Source organism: Lycium barbarum, chromosome 5 (assembly GCF_019175385.1).
Source record: "Lycium barbarum isolate Lr01 chromosome 5, ASM1917538v2, whole genome shotgun sequence".
NCBI lineage: Eukaryota > Viridiplantae > Streptophyta > Magnoliopsida > Solanales > Solanaceae > Lycium > Lycium barbarum.
Genome location: NC_083341.1, coordinates 73,958,672 through 73,975,473, shown reverse-complemented (window position 1 = coordinate 73,975,473; position 16,802 = coordinate 73,958,672). Strand labels below are relative to the sequence as shown.

At 37.9% G+C, this 16,802-nt stretch overlaps 1 protein-coding gene across 2 annotated transcripts in view; it reads right to left on the bottom strand.

Moving 5' to 3' along the window:
* Positions 1-235: 235 nt before the first annotated feature.
* LOC132640949 (ultraviolet-B receptor UVR8) overlaps positions 236-16,802 on the bottom strand; it is a 52,227-nt gene continuing 35,660 nt past the window's right edge. Inside the window, exons 7-12 of one of the 2 annotated variants that reach the window (XM_060357756.1) lie at positions 15,415-15,486; positions 14,251-14,322; positions 14,007-14,125; positions 1,150-1,235; positions 984-1,039; positions 236-580 (exon numbers count right to left, since the gene is read on the bottom strand). In XM_060357756.1, coding sequence (XP_060213739.1) covers positions 494-580; positions 984-1,039; positions 1,150-1,235; positions 14,007-14,125; positions 14,251-14,322; positions 15,415-15,486 — 492 coding nt within the window. In that variant the 3' untranslated portion in view covers positions 236-493. The remainder of the gene's footprint in view (positions 581-983; positions 1,040-1,149; positions 1,236-14,006; positions 14,126-14,250; positions 14,323-15,414; positions 15,487-16,802) is intronic. The other variant, XM_060357758.1, reaches the window with a different exon arrangement.

Genomic DNA, 16,802 nt, shown 5'->3' with positions numbered 1-16,802 from the left:
CAAATTTTCAAGATAATGTTGATCTTTCCCTTCTCCCATAAATAAAAACTCCAGTTAATGGTGCTGGGGACCTCAAACTTTTTAAGTCTACTTTCAAACCTCTTCAAGATGATTTTTGATAAACACGTCGACATTTATCTCAGTTCTGTTGATCAAATTCATTAGGCTTGAAAAATTAAACAGCCTTGGTGATTAAAACTAAATTTACAACGCTTTAAAAATTAAACAACCTTGGTGAATAAAACTAAATTTACTGCGTCTTCATGTAAGAGCATGCTGCACTTTGAATTTTAAGTTACAGCCGGAGATAGTAGAAATATTAATTCTCCTTCTAACATCAGAGTAAAAGTGAAAAAAAATGAAAGTAGTACAGTTTTGCTGAGTCCGTTGTCTTGCGAATTAAAATAGAGGTATACTATTATTTGAACTGAAGATATCAAGTGCAGAACGTCCACCAGCAAATGGCCAACCGCTACATGCATAGCTACTAATCTCATAATCGTATCCTTTTCACATCACTTTCCGGCACATTTACGTCGTTTCCGTTCCCTCCTACTGAAATCACTGTTTGCCTTGGCACCTGCAGATAAAACATGACATTCAGGATTATTTCATGCCACCTTTTAAGTTTCAAAATAGAAGAAAAATCTGATGGTTGACCTCGACTGATCTGTCAATAAGACAGGACAATTTCAAACTCAAAGTTCAAATATCTTTTCAAACATTTCTCCTAACTAGAATCAAGTGATTTCATAAAAATGGAATAACCTAAGAAATCATTATACAAACCAGCAAGATGCATGGTTATGCCAGTTGCATCGACCAAATGACCAGGGTGCATACTTACCCACTCATAATCTACCACGCACTGCACGAAATAAATTTTGATGCGCCTATTGCACAATGGATAATTTTAATGGGACAAAGTGGATGCTCTTTTAAACATTCAACAAAACAAAGCTCTGCTTAAATGGTGATCTTACATTTTCATCTGGAACAACAGCATATCTCTCTGTAGGTGAAACCCAAGATTTTTCAGCTGAACAAAAGTTTTAAGAAAATATCAGATATACGTGATCATTTAATTCTGTGAATGACAAAAATTGGGGGTTGGGAAGGGGGGGAGGGGAGGCGGAGCAGATGCAAGACCTGCTGATGGGTCAAAAGTCGAAGATCCAATTTGTTGTCCACTTGATCCATCAACACTTAATGCTTCTATAATCCTTGGGACATACCTTCAGATCTCAAGAACATCAGTAAGTTCAATTTTGGAAGTACCATAGCATGAAAATGATTTAGTTCACTAAAGCAGAATGTTGGAAGTAGACAGCAGATGTCATCATCCACAGTGTTGCTTTTACATATAGAAGTACTATATCCAATTCCTAGCTGGAGAGATTACACTATTTAGACGACATGAGGGTGTCAAATTTTTTACATTGAGGACCTCATTATGTGATATTAATACTTTGAAAATTTAAATAGTCATTCAACTAGGAAAACCGTCCTATAAGCTTGATGAGCCTTGCTACGACTAAACAAGCTGCAATATCAGGTGTGCGATTTAGACGTAAAATTTACTTATGCGATGATGCTAACACTGAAACACAAAAGAAGATAACTTTAGTCCATGGTGTGGATCATTTACAAACACTATATAATCCAACTTTGTTGTACCTTTGTGACTCTCAAAACCACAAACTAGAATACATCTGAACATACCTGACCCAGAAACTACATTGTCTAAGTTACCTATTTTACAAGTAAAATACAGCATAAACATAAAGTCAATACAACCAGGATTTAACGAAGTTTAGGACCAATGAATGCCTTAGATGTTATTCCCTCCGTCCAAATTTATGTGAGGGTGTTTGTCCGGGGACGAAGTTTTTTTTTTTTTTTTTTTTTTAAAAAAAAAAGACTTTTGAATCTTGTGGTGTAAAACAAGCCAAAGAAATTTGTGGCTAGAAATTATTTCATTAAGGGTAAAATGGAATTTTAGAGTTAAATTGGTGCTAAATATAGAAAGGTGTCATTCTTTTTGGGACTGACTTAAAAGGAAATAGTGTCATATAAATTGGGACGGAAGGAGTAATAGTTATGCAGTATATAATATGCTGAACTGTAGGCACATCTAAATTCTAATGTATAAGATTTTTTGAACTGCTTGTAATGATCTGATCGTTTTTAGTTTTCGAAGTCAGAATCATGATCTGAGACTTTTGGTAGCTCGAGATAACTATTTGGAACTTGTCTGCAAAATTTGGTGAGATTCTTAGGTGGTTCGGGCAGGTTTTGGATGCATTCCACATAAGTAGCATTTTTTAGAAAAAATAAAGAACCCGACCCCTCATTTTGTGCATATGTGGTCTAAATGGTAATTTGACAGCATGGTTAGGTCTGTTCATTTCCTGCTTACCGAAGACATGGCGCATTTCCTGCTTACCGAGGACATGACCTTAGATAGGAGGGTATGAAGGACTCATATTAGGGTAGAAGGCTAGTAGGTAGTCGCGTTTATCCTTTCTTACGAGCAGTTATATTGCTCTATAGTTTCTTGTCTCTTGATTTCTGCGAGTATTCTGTTGGTTTATAATGGCTTATTTACTTTCATTGTTTTCATTTTCATAATTGCTTTAATTTGTTTGCCCGTATCTGACCTTTCATATGCCTTTTCTTGAGCCGAGGGTCTTCTGGAAACAGCCTCCCTACCTAAGGTAAGAGTAAGGTCTGCGTACACTCTACCCTCCCCAGACCCCACGTTGTGGGATTCACTGGGTATGTTGTTATTGTTGTTGTTGTTGTTGTTGGCTAGGTCTGTTCATTATTTGTGACTCATGAAACTGATTTCGTCCAATTCCGAGTCCGTTTGATATGCTTCAGACAGTTAAAAGAGAAATAATTAAGTGCAGATTTTTCTGGTGGGACAATTACAAAAACACGATATTCATTCTTCAATTTAGTCTTTTATTTTCTTGTCTTTAATTCCCGTATTTTCACTTTCGCTTCCATATATTTCTAGTTGTATTGAAGCTAACCGTATGCCTTTTCTTGAGCCGAGGGTCTTCTGGAAACAGCCTCCCTGCCTAAGGTAAGAGTAAGGTCTGCGTACACTCTACCCTCCCCAGACCCCACGTTGTGGGATTCACTGGGTATGTTGTTATTGTTGTTGTTGTTGTTGTTGGTTAGGTCTGTTCATTATTTGTGACTCATGAAACTGATTTCGTCCAATTCCGAGTCCGTTTGATATGCTTCAGACAGTTAAAAGAGAAATAATTAAGTGCAGATTTTTCTGGTGGGACAATTACAAAAACACGATATTCATTCTTCAATTTAGTCTTTTATTTTCTTGTCTTTAATTCCCGTATTTTCACTTTCGCTTCCATATATTTCTAGTTGTATTGAAGCTAACCTAATTCTTATCACCACTGCTACCCACTATTTATATCAGGGAACGAGACATCCATAGTTGTACACCTGAACTTGACTGTGTGCCAAAAGAACCAAAGAGTATCCCACTAACACGTAAATCACAGTGAAAACAAAGCCTATAGTTCTAGACCCCAACAGATGGTCAAAGGACAAACATAAAGTCAAAAAGAGTTAGAAGCTTGAATGGTCACTCAACTTTGGGTAATTGGCCCCCATAGTCACTTAAGTTTTTTTTGTCTTCCAAAAGTGACTTTGGAGTTAGAAGCTTGGATAGTCACTCAACTTTGGATTAGCCACCATGCTCACTCCACTTTGCATAGTTAGCTTCCATAGTCATTCTAGCCGGAAATATAACTGGCAAAATGAATAAAGTCCTTCCGCCCCACCCACCCCCAACCAAACTTGTCCACTAAACTTACTTTAGCATTGCAACTTTAAGGGCGTTTTAAGTACCCCCCTAAACAGCTTTCAAGTGAATTAAATACCACCATATACATGCAATACCAGTTTCATGATTGGGAGTTGATATACACGCGCGCCACCTCAACAACACGTCATATAGTGTCTCTCTCTCTCTCTCTCTCTCTCTCTCTCTTTCTTCCTCTCTTTCTCTTCCTTAATTTTTTTTTCTCTGAAAAGCAATAGCAAACAGCATTGGCAGCAGTGACGGCAGGGATTCCGGTGACTTGGCGGCGATTTGGGACTGCCACGCCAACTGAACGAGATCCGATTTTAACCCTAAACTGAACTAATATCTCCAGAATGTAACCTGTTGGATAATGTTTGGCAATGTGGTACATCTTCCCATTCCTTAGCAGTTATATTCAGAAGTCCGTTCTTTTATGAACATGTGTGAAGACACTAATTTTTTATTAAGTGCATTATTGAAGACTCTCCCTTCGGTGTATGATGACTATTAGGGTCGAAATGTGCTTTTGGTTTGATTCCCACTACCCATTTCACAAGTATTTGAAAAAGGTAGTAATATTTCCCATTGCCTGAGTAAAAGTTTTGAATTGGGAGATGACATGTTTGAAGGATGAAGGCAGATCCGTGGGTTTCCCTATCTAAATTCAAGTTCAGCGAGTCTACTTTTCAAATCAACAAACCATTCGTCAATCGGAGCTCTGTACAAAAAGTTACGTTTAAAAGGCTGCAAGCAGCTCCAAATTTTCTAAGTGTTGGCCCAAAAACTTCCCAAATTTCTATTGGCCAAGGTTTGTTCACTTCTTCTTCTTATTTCTTTGATTCTCTAAGCTAATTAACTAGTAATTGTTCCTACTTAGTTGTTAATTAGCTCTTGAGTCCCATTTCCTTCGTACCAATTCTTTCCAGCTTTATTCGTTTTAACTTCGTTGCAAGTTTATTGGCTCTTGTCCGTTTGTTTTGGGTAGTCCGTCATTCATTAAGCAAGCATCCATTCTTCCATAAAGCTTAGCAACCTTGTGAATTGATTTGGGATAAAAGGTTCTTTATCAACTTTGGAAGAAGCACTAGGTTGAGTGGTAAGCTTTGAGTGCAAATACGAGTGACGTGAGGAATTTTTGCTACTAAAGTGTTTGCTAGTTTTGCAGGTACAATGTTTAAGTTAGGGAATTTGGCATTGCCTCCTTGTAGTATCGAGGCGTGCATGGCTCAACTTGTGCAAGAAAGAGGGATCATATTCGTTGCAAATGTGCAAAATTCCAATATGGAGTGGCCAACCTTGAGTCCAAAATTTAATGACGAAGGTTACTTCAAATGGGAACACAAGTTGGATGAGATTTTTGAATGCTACCACTACTTGGACAAAGACAAAGTGGAGCTAGCTTTTAGCACCCTTAAAGGGATTCTTATAAAGCATTGGGAGCATGAGAAAGGAAGGGGGAACCCAATTGAGACTTGGATTGCCTTAAAGGAATTTTGGAGGTGTCGCTTTGTCAATCCACATGGAAAGAAAAATGACACAAAGCACATTCCGAAAAGGCTAGGAGGAAAGAAAGTCGCTCCTTGTGCAACCAAATGGAAGATTGACATGAAGGGTCATCCTAACCCTTCGAATGGCATTTTGAGAGCTCATTCTCTCTCCGAAGAACATGAGAGATACAAAATTGAGAGTAGTAAGGGAAAGCCGTGTGACAACTCTAGAGCGGAAAAAGGAGAGGTGGTGCGGAGCGATGTGAGAGAGTTGTCACAACATCATTCTAACCTTTTTACTTCATCTTGTTGTGAAGACTCTTTTGTAGGTACTCAAAGAGATAAATTACTAAAGAAGTCTTCATGTGAAGAACTCTCATGCTTGAAAGAAAGAATGGAGGCCAAGACCATCCCTCCAATTGGTCAAGTGAAGTCTTCATGTGAAGAACTCTCATGCTTGATGAAAGAAAGAATGGAGGCCAAGACCATCCCTCTAATTGGTCAAGTGAGCTTACCATTGGTAACTCAAGGTAAAGAAGCTTATTCTAATGCTCCTACTTCTTTGAGTGATCTTGATGCCGATTTGAGTATGAAAGATAGCTTACCACGCATTGAGCTTAATGATTATTTACCATGTGTTGAGCTTAATTGGTCTTTGATGAATATTGACAATGTGGTTGATAGGGGTGTTCCAACACTAGTTGATCCTATTGATGACCGAATTGAATCGTCTTGTGAGGTCAATTTGTGTCCACCTAGTGTTGACACTTGTGAATTGAATGTTAGTACATTGTCATGTGATATGATAGCTCACACACTAGTTGATCCTAGCGATGACCGAATTGATTCTTCTAGCAAGATCAATTTGAGTCCAACTAGTGTGGGTACTTGTGTTGATCATCTTGCTTGTAATGTTAATCCACTATTTGAGGAATTTTGTGTTGTGCTTAATGAACCTCAAATTAGTGATGATCTTGAACTAGTTGAAAATGTGGAAGATTATGAATGACACATCACCCTTATTTGATACATATGAAGATGAGTCCCTTGATCTTACCTTGTTAACATTTGATGAGACTCAAGGTTATGATAGTGTTGTGTGTCAGATGTTTATATTTATGAGAGTAAATTCACTTGTTTTGAATCCTCATCATGTAGTGATTGTTTCCTCTTTGAAGATAATGTCTTATTTGATGATAACATGGCTATTAAAAATGAAGTGCCCAATGGAACGTATTGTAATGTTGAAAGTATAGCCACTTTGAAAGAAACAATTGCAGCTAGTCAGAAATCGAACAGAGGAAAGGAGTTACAAATGGATCTCACCGGAGAAGAACTATATTCACCGACGGCAGGGCCCTTTGGTCTAACAGGTACGAACAGTCGAGGACAAACTTCGCAGCCTAATTCTAGTTTTGATACTAGTAATAGATCAATGGGTATGCAAAATCTAAACCCATCTTTCACTATGCCACCCATGTATTCGTATCCCATTCAATCATCATCTCCAATTTCTGTACAAACCCCAACCCAATTGAATTCACCTCTAAACCCCTATGCCGCTACTTATACGTACACTTCTGTTCAACCCACAATCTCTATTGGCCAAATTCCTTGTTCAGTACCTAATTCATCATCAAACCCCAATTCCCAGAATCAGAATTTTCATTACTTCCAACCTATACAACCTACTAGAGCACTTACCCCAACTACTATTCCAGCATATTCTCCTTACCCAAACACTTACTCCACCCAATACCAAAACCCTCATACATCTTCAATTTTGAGACAATACAAGGTTGCTTTTCCTAGATTCAATGGGACTGGATTTCAGGATTGGTGGTACCAAGTTGAACAGTTTTTTTCTATGGACGAGGTGCCTCACCACCAGAAAGTGAATGTGGCTTCTATGCATCTAGATGATTTAGCCTTACAGTGGCATAGAGCTTACTTATATGGGAAGCAGAATGCATGCGCAAATACCACCTCCTACTTGGGAAGAATATATTTGGGCTCTATCAGATAGGATTTGGTGCTGAGTTTGATGACCCCATGAGTGAATTAGTGAAGCTTAAACAGACTGGGGGTGTAGTTGAATTCCAAGAAGCATTTGACAGGGCCATGACTAGGCTCAACTTGGACCCCAGCTATGCTGTTAGCATATTCTTAGAAAACCTTAAACCGGAATTGGGGGATGTTGTTAGACTCCTTAAACCATATTCTCTTCCACAAGCTTATCACTTAGCAAGACTTCAGGAATCCAGTTTCTTTAAGCAAGCTCAGGCTATGAGAAGTTCTTTGTCACCAGTTCACCAAAATACCAATAGAAACACCACACCCACCTCATCTTACAATCTTACAGTAAACTTGTAACCAAGCCCATTAACCATTTGCCTAAAGAGAATTTATCCCCAGCTAATGATAGGTTTAAAAGAAGAAGATTGACCCCAGCTGAACTTAGTGATAAAAGGGCCAAGGGACTGTGTTACTTGTGTGATGAAAAATACCAACCTGGGCATGTGTGTAAAGCTAAGGCCCAGTTGTATTTGCTAGAGTTAATAGAAGAAGAAGTGGTGGAAGAGGTGGAGTGAGGTGTTCAATGTGGGGGATATAGCTGAATCTTGAGAGATTTCTATTCATGCACTTCATGGAACTAAAGGTTACAAAACTTTAAGATTGATGGGGTATTGTCAAAAGAGACCCTTAAATGTACTCATTGATACTGGTTCCACTCATAATTTCCTTGACAGTGGATTGGTTGCTAGAATGGGGTGGAACGTAGATGGGTGTGCATTGCAGGATGCTAGCTTGGCAGATGGCAATTCAGTTCCTATTTCTGGAATGTGTAAAGGATTGGAGTGGTTATTGCATAGCTCAGTCTTTAGAGCTGATTTTTTACTATTGCCATTGGGATCATGTGATATGGTTTTAAGGGTACAATGGCTGAGCATCTTAGGTGACATCATGTTCAATTTCAACCAGTTGACCATGAAATTTGTTTATCAGGGTAAGCTGTTTTCCCTCAAAGGAATCACTCCCAAGGTGGCCTTAGTGGAGTCAACTACCTTACAGAAGTAACTTGATGATCAGGTGCAGTTATTTATGATTAAAGTGACTGACAGAAGTGATCAACACCCCAAGATACAGGCTGTCCAGGATCAGGACAAGGAACCAGCAGCAGTCCAGGAAGTTTTACAAGAATTTTCTGAGGTATTTCAAGAACCAACAACCTTACCTCCCTTTAGGGGTCAGTTTGATCACCATATTCCATTAAAAGAAGGTTCAAACTGTAATAACCCATATTTTCTTTAGGCTTAGTTGGTAATTTAAATAAAAGAAGGAAAAAGAGATGTGGGCCAAGCCCACAAAAAGAAGAAAAAAGAAAAGAATAAGAAAATAAAGAATAAAAGGGAGTGAGAGAGAGAGTCAGACGTGAAATTTCAGAAGCAAGAAGCCGAACAGAGGAAAAAAAAAACGCAGTGGAAGAAAGGGAGAAAAAGAGAGGAAAAGAAAAGAGAAAAATAGGGATTTTCAACCCTAATCATCAAGGTAATGCTTCTAATCTTTTATTTAAGTTTATTACATAATTATGGGTGAATCTTTATGGTGAAAACATGGGGATATTTTGAGGAATTGAGAAAGTTTAGCTCTAGGGTTCTTCAACTAAAATCATTGATTTGAAAGGGCAAACAGCATTGGATTTTAGAATTCTATATATCGTTGGAATCCTCTCGTTAAGGCCTTTCCGAAAACATAAGTCTTGTCGGGTTTTGAACACATTGACCAGAGGGCGTTTTCGTCCTTTAAAATTTGACTTTAACCGTTTAAGCCTCTAAAAATATAGAAGTGGTTTACCCTAAGGGTTTTGACCATTCTAAATCCGTTTTTGTGTAGTTTGAGGCAATCCGGAGACTCGAGAACGCAGTTTTGATTTATTGTGAAGTGTGCTTGAATTGTGAATTTGAGGTAAGTGAGACTTTAAGCTTTGGGTACTTGCTTTTCAAAACCCGTTTTAAAAATATGTTTTCTCTGCCTGGTCCATGTGTTGGGACGAGCGTGTGCTTGGCAGAATCGGTGGTCCTTCAGGCCAGCCGCATATACTTTATTTTCAAATAATCCAAAACTCTCTTTATAATTATTTTGTGATGTGATATAGCTGTGAGCCATGATATTGGGGCATTGTGTATGTTTCCCTTAGCATTGTGTATGCTACTTGATTATATTGGGGCATTGTGTATGCTTCCCTTAGCATTGTGTATGCTTCTTGATTATATTGGGGCATTGTGTATGCTTCCGGACATATTTGGCACATTGTGTATGTTGCCGTGGATTCATAGTGTCGTCTAATTCTTTAACTGTCACTTATGGCGGTTCGTAGTGTAAATTGTGTTGAGATATATAATATATTTGATAGACAGTGGTTTGGACCTTGGTTGCTATTATATAACGATATATTCATGTGCATAATATTTTTGTGCTTCTTGTGTGTTTGTATTTTCTAACACTTGTTCCAGGGGTATTTGAAGTGGCGGGTCGAGGATCTTACTGGGTTATATTTATGTATAACTCACTCCTTACCTGCATGTCCATGTAGATACTATCGTTGAGAACGAGGCTGGTAATTGAAGACTTCGTGAGTGGATTCTGTTGCTAAGGTGAGCCACCGCATTGTTCGTGGAGGCAGCCATTTCAGCTTTATCTAGTTTATTTCTAGTTATTTCTTTTATTTTGGGTTTACATACCCGACACTCAAAACTCATGTAACTCTGTTAGATGCTCCATGGTCTTAGCGTGGGATGTGGGCTAGAGATTCTTTTTACCTTAGCGTTGATTGGTTTTCATAAATCGATTATGGATTTAGTTGGCGACTATTTCGCATTTTATCATTAATAACGTTGTTGGACCTGCACTTATTTTCTTTTAGTGCTTTTGTAAATAGTTAAGAGTATGATATATGGTTCGCCTGGCGGGTGGTGTTTGCTGGGTGCCAATCACGTCTAGCGGGTGTTTTGGGACGTGACACAAACCCTGTAAATGCTAGACCTTATAGGTATTCCCCTGTCCAGAAAGATGTCATTGAGAGCATGGTTAAGGAATTACAAAATCAAGGGTTGATTCAGCATAGTTGTAGTCCAAAAATACCCTTAATGAATTGGGGGCTTCCTTGTCTTCTTTGGAGATGATGGCTTTTCTTTTAAGAATAGCCTCTTTGCATAAATAGCCTCTTTCTCCCCGCTCCAAGTATTCTTGCAAGTGGAGTCTTGTACTTCCATTTTAGCATGTTTTTGAGCTTCAAGTCTTCATTCCATGCACCCTTTAAGCATCCAGTAGTTTTGGTAGGGAAGAAGGATGGAAGTTGGAGGCTATGTGTGGATTATAGAGCATTAAACAAGATCACTATTAAAGATAAATACCCCATCCCAATCATAGAGGAACTTCTAGATGAACTGGGGGGATCTAGAATTTTTTCAAAGGTTGATTTAAGATCAGGGTACCACCAGATTAGAATGGCCCCTGATGATATTCACAAAACTGCATTTAGAACCCATTCAGGGCATTATGAATACTTAGTGATGCCATTTGGTCTTACAAATGCACCTTCTAGTTTTCAGGGGTTAATGAATCATATTTTCAGGGATCATCTAAGAAGATTCATTCTAATCTTCTTTGATGATATCTTGATCTTCAGTAAAAATCTAGAAGAACAACTTGTTCACTTGAGAATCACATTCCAGTTACTGGTTAAACACCATTGTATGCTAGAAGGGCCAAATGTCAATTTTCTGTAGCCTGTGTGGAGTACTTAGGACACTTTATTTCTGCTAAGGGGGTGGCTACTGATCCTAAGAAGATTCAAGCTGTCCAACACTGGCCTGTTCCTAGGACCCTTAAACAATTGAGAGGGTTTTTGGGCATGTCTGGGTATTATAGGAGGTTTATTAGAAACTATGGTCAAATTAGTAAACCTCTACCAGATTTGTTGAAGGACAGTTTCATTTGGGACCCAAGAGCTGATTTGGCTTTTCAAAAACTCAAGTTTGCACTCACTTCTGCACCTGTGCTTGCTTTACCTGATTTTGACCTTCCTTTTACTGTGGAAACTGATGCATGTGATGTGGGAATTGGAGCTGTCATCATGCAACAAGGGAAGCCTATAGCAAACCTCAGTAAAGGTCTATCAAAGTTGCATCAAACTCTGTTAGTTTACGATAAAGAATTGCTAGCCTTGGTCATGGCAATTACCAAATGGGGTCAGTATTTAATGGGCAGGCACTTCATTGTCAAAACTGATCAAAAGGCTCTCAAATTTTTGTTAGAACAAAAGCTACACACTGGTTCTCAACTTAAGTGGATCACTAAATTAATGCAGTTTGACTTTGAAATCGAATACAAGAAAGGTAAGGAGAATAAGGTTGCAGACGCCCTTTCCAGAATGCCAGCAGTTGAGTTAGCTGCTTTGTCACTATGGACAGTTGGAAATTGGATCCTGTGTTGACTAACATCATTCATGATATAACTGAGTTGGGTAATGAGGTGAAGGGTTATACTTTTATCAACCAGCAACTAAGAAGACTTGGTAAGTTAGTTATTGGACCTGATTCATCACTCCGAACTGAGCTACCGAAAATTTGGCATAGTTCTGCAATTGGTGGGCATTCTGGTATTGAACACACACATAGGAGGTTATCATCATTATTTTATTGGAAGGGTATGAAGGCTGATGTGGATAACTTTGTTAAAAAATGTGACACTTGTCAGAGAAGCAAATATGACAATTCTGCCTATCCGGGTCTAATTCAACCTCTACCAATTCCATCTGTGGCTTGGAGTAATATCAGTATGGATTTCATTGAGGGTTTACCTAAATCTAAGGGCAAAGAGGTGATATGGGTAGTTGTTGATAGACTCACTAAGTATGCTCACTTTGTGGTTGTACCTCATCCTTATTCTGCAATGGACATTGCAAAATTGTTCATGGATCAGATCTTTAAACTTCATGGCATGCCTGAAGATATTGTTAGTGATAGGGATCCTGTGTTCACTAGCAAAGTGTGGCAGGAGTTATTTGCTGTACAAGGGGTCACTTTGAGCACCTCTACTGCATACCACCCTCAGTCAGATGGCCAAACTGAGGTGGTTAATAGGTGCTTAGAGAATTATTTAAGGTGCTATTGTTCTGATGCTATTCATGATTGGGTTGACTACTTAGCTATGGCTGAGTGGTGGTATAACACCACCTTTCACTTTATTCAGACAACTCCTTATGAGGCTTTGTATGGACAACTTCCTCCACTACATTTGCCTTACATTCAAGGGGAATCTAATATGGCAGAAGTTGATAGAACTTTGATAACTAGAGAATTGAAGTTGCAGTTGCTCAAGTTTCATCTAAGCAGATCTCAACAGAGAATGATGGACCAGGCCAATAGAAAGAGAACAGATAGACAAATTCAGGTGGGAGATTGGGTTTATTTGAAGACACAACCCTACAGACAATTGACATTATCAAACAAACACTTCTCCAAATTGACTTCCAAATACTATGGACCATATCAGATTCTACAAAGGATTTATACTGTTGCTTACAAACTATCCCTTCCACCACACTTGCTTCTTCACCCCACATTCCATGTTTCTCTACTCAAGTTGTGCCATGATGTTCCTAGCAAGATAAATCACCCTCCTGTTTTAGACCTCTCCAGTCCATATTGCCCAACCCCTATCAAAGTTTTGGATAGAAGAATGATTCAGAAAGGTAGTAAAGTTGTGGTTCAATTCTTGATTCTATGGGACCAACTTACTGAAGATGATGCTACATGGGAGGATGTAAATGCACTGAAAGTTAGATTTCCCACCTTTATTCCTTGAGGTCAAGGAATGTTTTAAGGGGGGTGTCCTGATATGATCTGCATATCTTCACTCGAGCTGCTGCAATAAAGGGGAGTACTCTGTGTTTGCGCAGTAGTACATTCCGGGCTGTTAAGTTAGTTACAACCTTTTGGTTGTTACACTTCAGTCCCTAGGTTCTTATTATTATTATATTCATTTCAGTCCCTGTTTTATTTCACTTAAGTCCCTCTGTAGTTGAGTCAGTTATATGTAGCTCATTTCCTTATTGAGCAAGTTATGTTGAATGAGAATAATCTTAGCCCTAAATTAGTTTAATTCTTTTATTGTTCTGTTAATTGCTCTTGGATTGCATCACAGGGCAGAATAATCAGCGACCCATGAATTCCGAACAAACTGTTGATGCCAGTATGAGGGACTGAAGAGGCTTTTTGAATGCTGTTACTTGTCATCCTACAGAAGGAATTATCCACTACCAACGGGAATCATCTCAACTTTCCAACAGATAACTACTAGAAATAACCTTAATCTGAAAAGCATTCTAAAAGATAGCGTGTATAGCATCAACCTAACACAGCTAATCCATAGATTTTAACAAATCTGCCTTTCAGCCTCTAGTTTTTGTTTTTGTTAAGCCCATCCCCATTGCCCTGATACAAACATAAAAGTTGCATTATGCAGTTCCAAGCGACCCACACAAGCAAAAGCCATTTCCTTGTGAATGAAAAACTGCTTTTAACGACCAAAGGTGGCATAGCATAGATAATTCAGCTACAGATCTCAAATGCCCTATCAACGACTTTAATACTGGATATGCTTGCAGTTATTACCTATCAACAGACTCCCCATGACCTAGCTGACCATTTGTACCTCTTCCCCAGGAAAAGACACTCTGCCTTTCTGTAACAGCAAGTGTGTGCCTCCAACCGCATGAAATCAGAATTACTTTCTGCCATTTTAGTAAAAGTAATATGTCAGTTGCTTTTTTTCTATCTTTCAAGTAAGACGCTAATGACTGCACATAGATGGCAAATACTAGAGCTCATTTCTGCTGAGACCTCACAAAACAAGTACCTGGTCATGCGGAAATTTCACTTGCACTGGGGAACAATGATCACAGTTGTCACCAACACCAACTTGTCCGAACTGCTCATGAGGCAAAACAAGACATCAACTCAGTAGATAACCCTACACGAAGTTCTATCTGATACTAAAAGGATGTTTGCATCAAGCAACAGGTCATTAGATGCTGCCTTAACACAAAGGATATGCATGATCAAGAAAAACTGAATTGAGGACCAAGTGAAAATGATTTTTTTTGACGAAGACCAAGTGAAAATGATTACGAAGCATATAAACAGATTTACTCACTTCAATCAAGTTGATTACCAGGTCACAACATAGGCTGACAATAGTAAAAACATGTTGGCCACCTCTAGCATGAAAGTCGAATAAGACTAAACAGATTTGAATGTGAAATGGTGTCTTACACAAAGGTTTTATTGCTGACAGTCAAATAAAACTGGTTGAAGGGAAGCAACAAAGAGTACATGCCAAAGGCAGAAAAAACACAGATGAAATAAGGCAATCGAGATGCCTGGAATGAAGTATAAACTATTATAACAGAAGTGTTAACATTGGATAATGAGATTCCAAATTAATAGCAATGATAATGTACAGGAGATTTAGAATTGGAAAGATAGTGCACTGATGTTCTGGAAACACATCTTTTGGGTTTTCTCATTTATTTTCTCCTACACAGGTTGCACCCCCGTTGGATGCCTTTCTAGTAACACATTTACCATTCAATTATCCAACTGTCTGCAGCAAGCCAAATGTGGAAATCAGTCTCTCTATCGAAAACATCATAATTGTGAGCCTAGTTAACCAGCCAGAGTTACTTAAAACTCCATTTATTTACAAGGAACAAAAGAACATGAAGGAAATTACAAAGTCGTCTCCAATAAAAAATTGGACAACAGATTTGCATGACAACATTAATATTGCATGTTGATGATGCATGTAACAAAACACTATAAGGAATGTCCAATAATGCACCAAACGAAGGCCCTGCGTGCATTCTCTTAACTGACTAACAGAAAAATTGTAAGAAAGAATAACTACATCTGATAAGAATAAACTAAAATGAATCAGCAGATAGAAAAGCGCAGACACGGGCAGGTATTGCAATAGACATGAGTTTTTTCAACTCAAAAGACTGAAAAACAAGAAGCAAACCTTGTTCCAACCCCAACCATAAAGTTTTCCATCAGAAGTGCGTGCCATGGTATGTCTCCAACCACCTGATATCTGGAAAATGACAATTCTTACGGTACTTAGAGATATAGGAGCACATAAATACATGTTTTATATCACATCTCTCAATGGAAAAGCTTTTAGAAGTACTATAGGGCTTGTCATCCCATCTCTTCAATAATTGCATGATTTGCATCACTGGAAACAATACCCAAAAGCCTAAATAACAAAATGCAAAACCTATCTAGATCATTTATATTCCCTAGGTCACAAAAAAATGTCCTATTTCCTTCTAGTAAGTAATAGAATGATGTCAACTTAAAAGATATCTTTTAGCACATTTTATGTAAGATGAAAATATGAACAAGTTTACCCAATAAATATAAAGCAACTTACATTATCAAGGCTCTCATAATATCCACATCAAATCAAAATGGACTATAAGTTGCAGAAGAGGGAGTAATTATTTAGCACAGTTGACTCACATCATCTTCACAAGTGTAATTACACCCAAAAAAAGAAGGTGCAAATATAACCCTTCAACTTTGCGATTTTAGAGCAGATATACCCCTCGTTAGAAAAGTAGTGCATATATATCCTTGCCGTTACACAAATGGTGCAAAGATACCCTTTTCGCCAACGGAATATTTTTACAAAATCATTTAGCTTATTTTTTAATTAAACAAATATCACGTAGCTTTAAAAAATAAGTCTACCCATTTTTTTAGTAGACTTATTTTTTTAAAGCCACATGGCAATTCTTTTTTTCTGGTGGGTTGTCTCGTTCGTTTTAAAAAATATTTTTGTGGCTTTAAAAAGAATAAGACTACCCATTTTTTTAAACGAACCAGACCCGACCTACCAGAAAAAAATATTACCACGTGGCTTTAAAAAAGTAAGTCAACAAAAAAAATGGGTGGACTTATTTTTTTAAAGTAATGTGTGATTTTGTTAATTAAACAACAAGCTAAATAATTTTTAAAAAAGTTTATGTCAGCAAAAAGGGTATATTTGCGCCATTGTGTAACGGCTGGAATATATATGCACCAATTTTTTAATGAGGGGTATATTTTCACCTTTTCCCAAAAAAAAAAACTCACAATACATTCAGCTTTTATAAATGGTATAGAAGTTGTTCCATCTGAAAAAACTATGTGAACTATGAATACTTATGAAGGAATATTACATCACAGTCGGTATTTCCTTAAAAAGAAAGGAAAATCGTCATGCAAATCGAAATTGTTTTTTAAAATAAGACGCGTAAAAAGGAAGAATTCAAAATCAAGAATTCATCTGTGACATAGAGAAGGAGCCGAAGAGACTCACCATTAAAAGAGAACACGTTTCAAAATCTAGTCTTATCATGGATA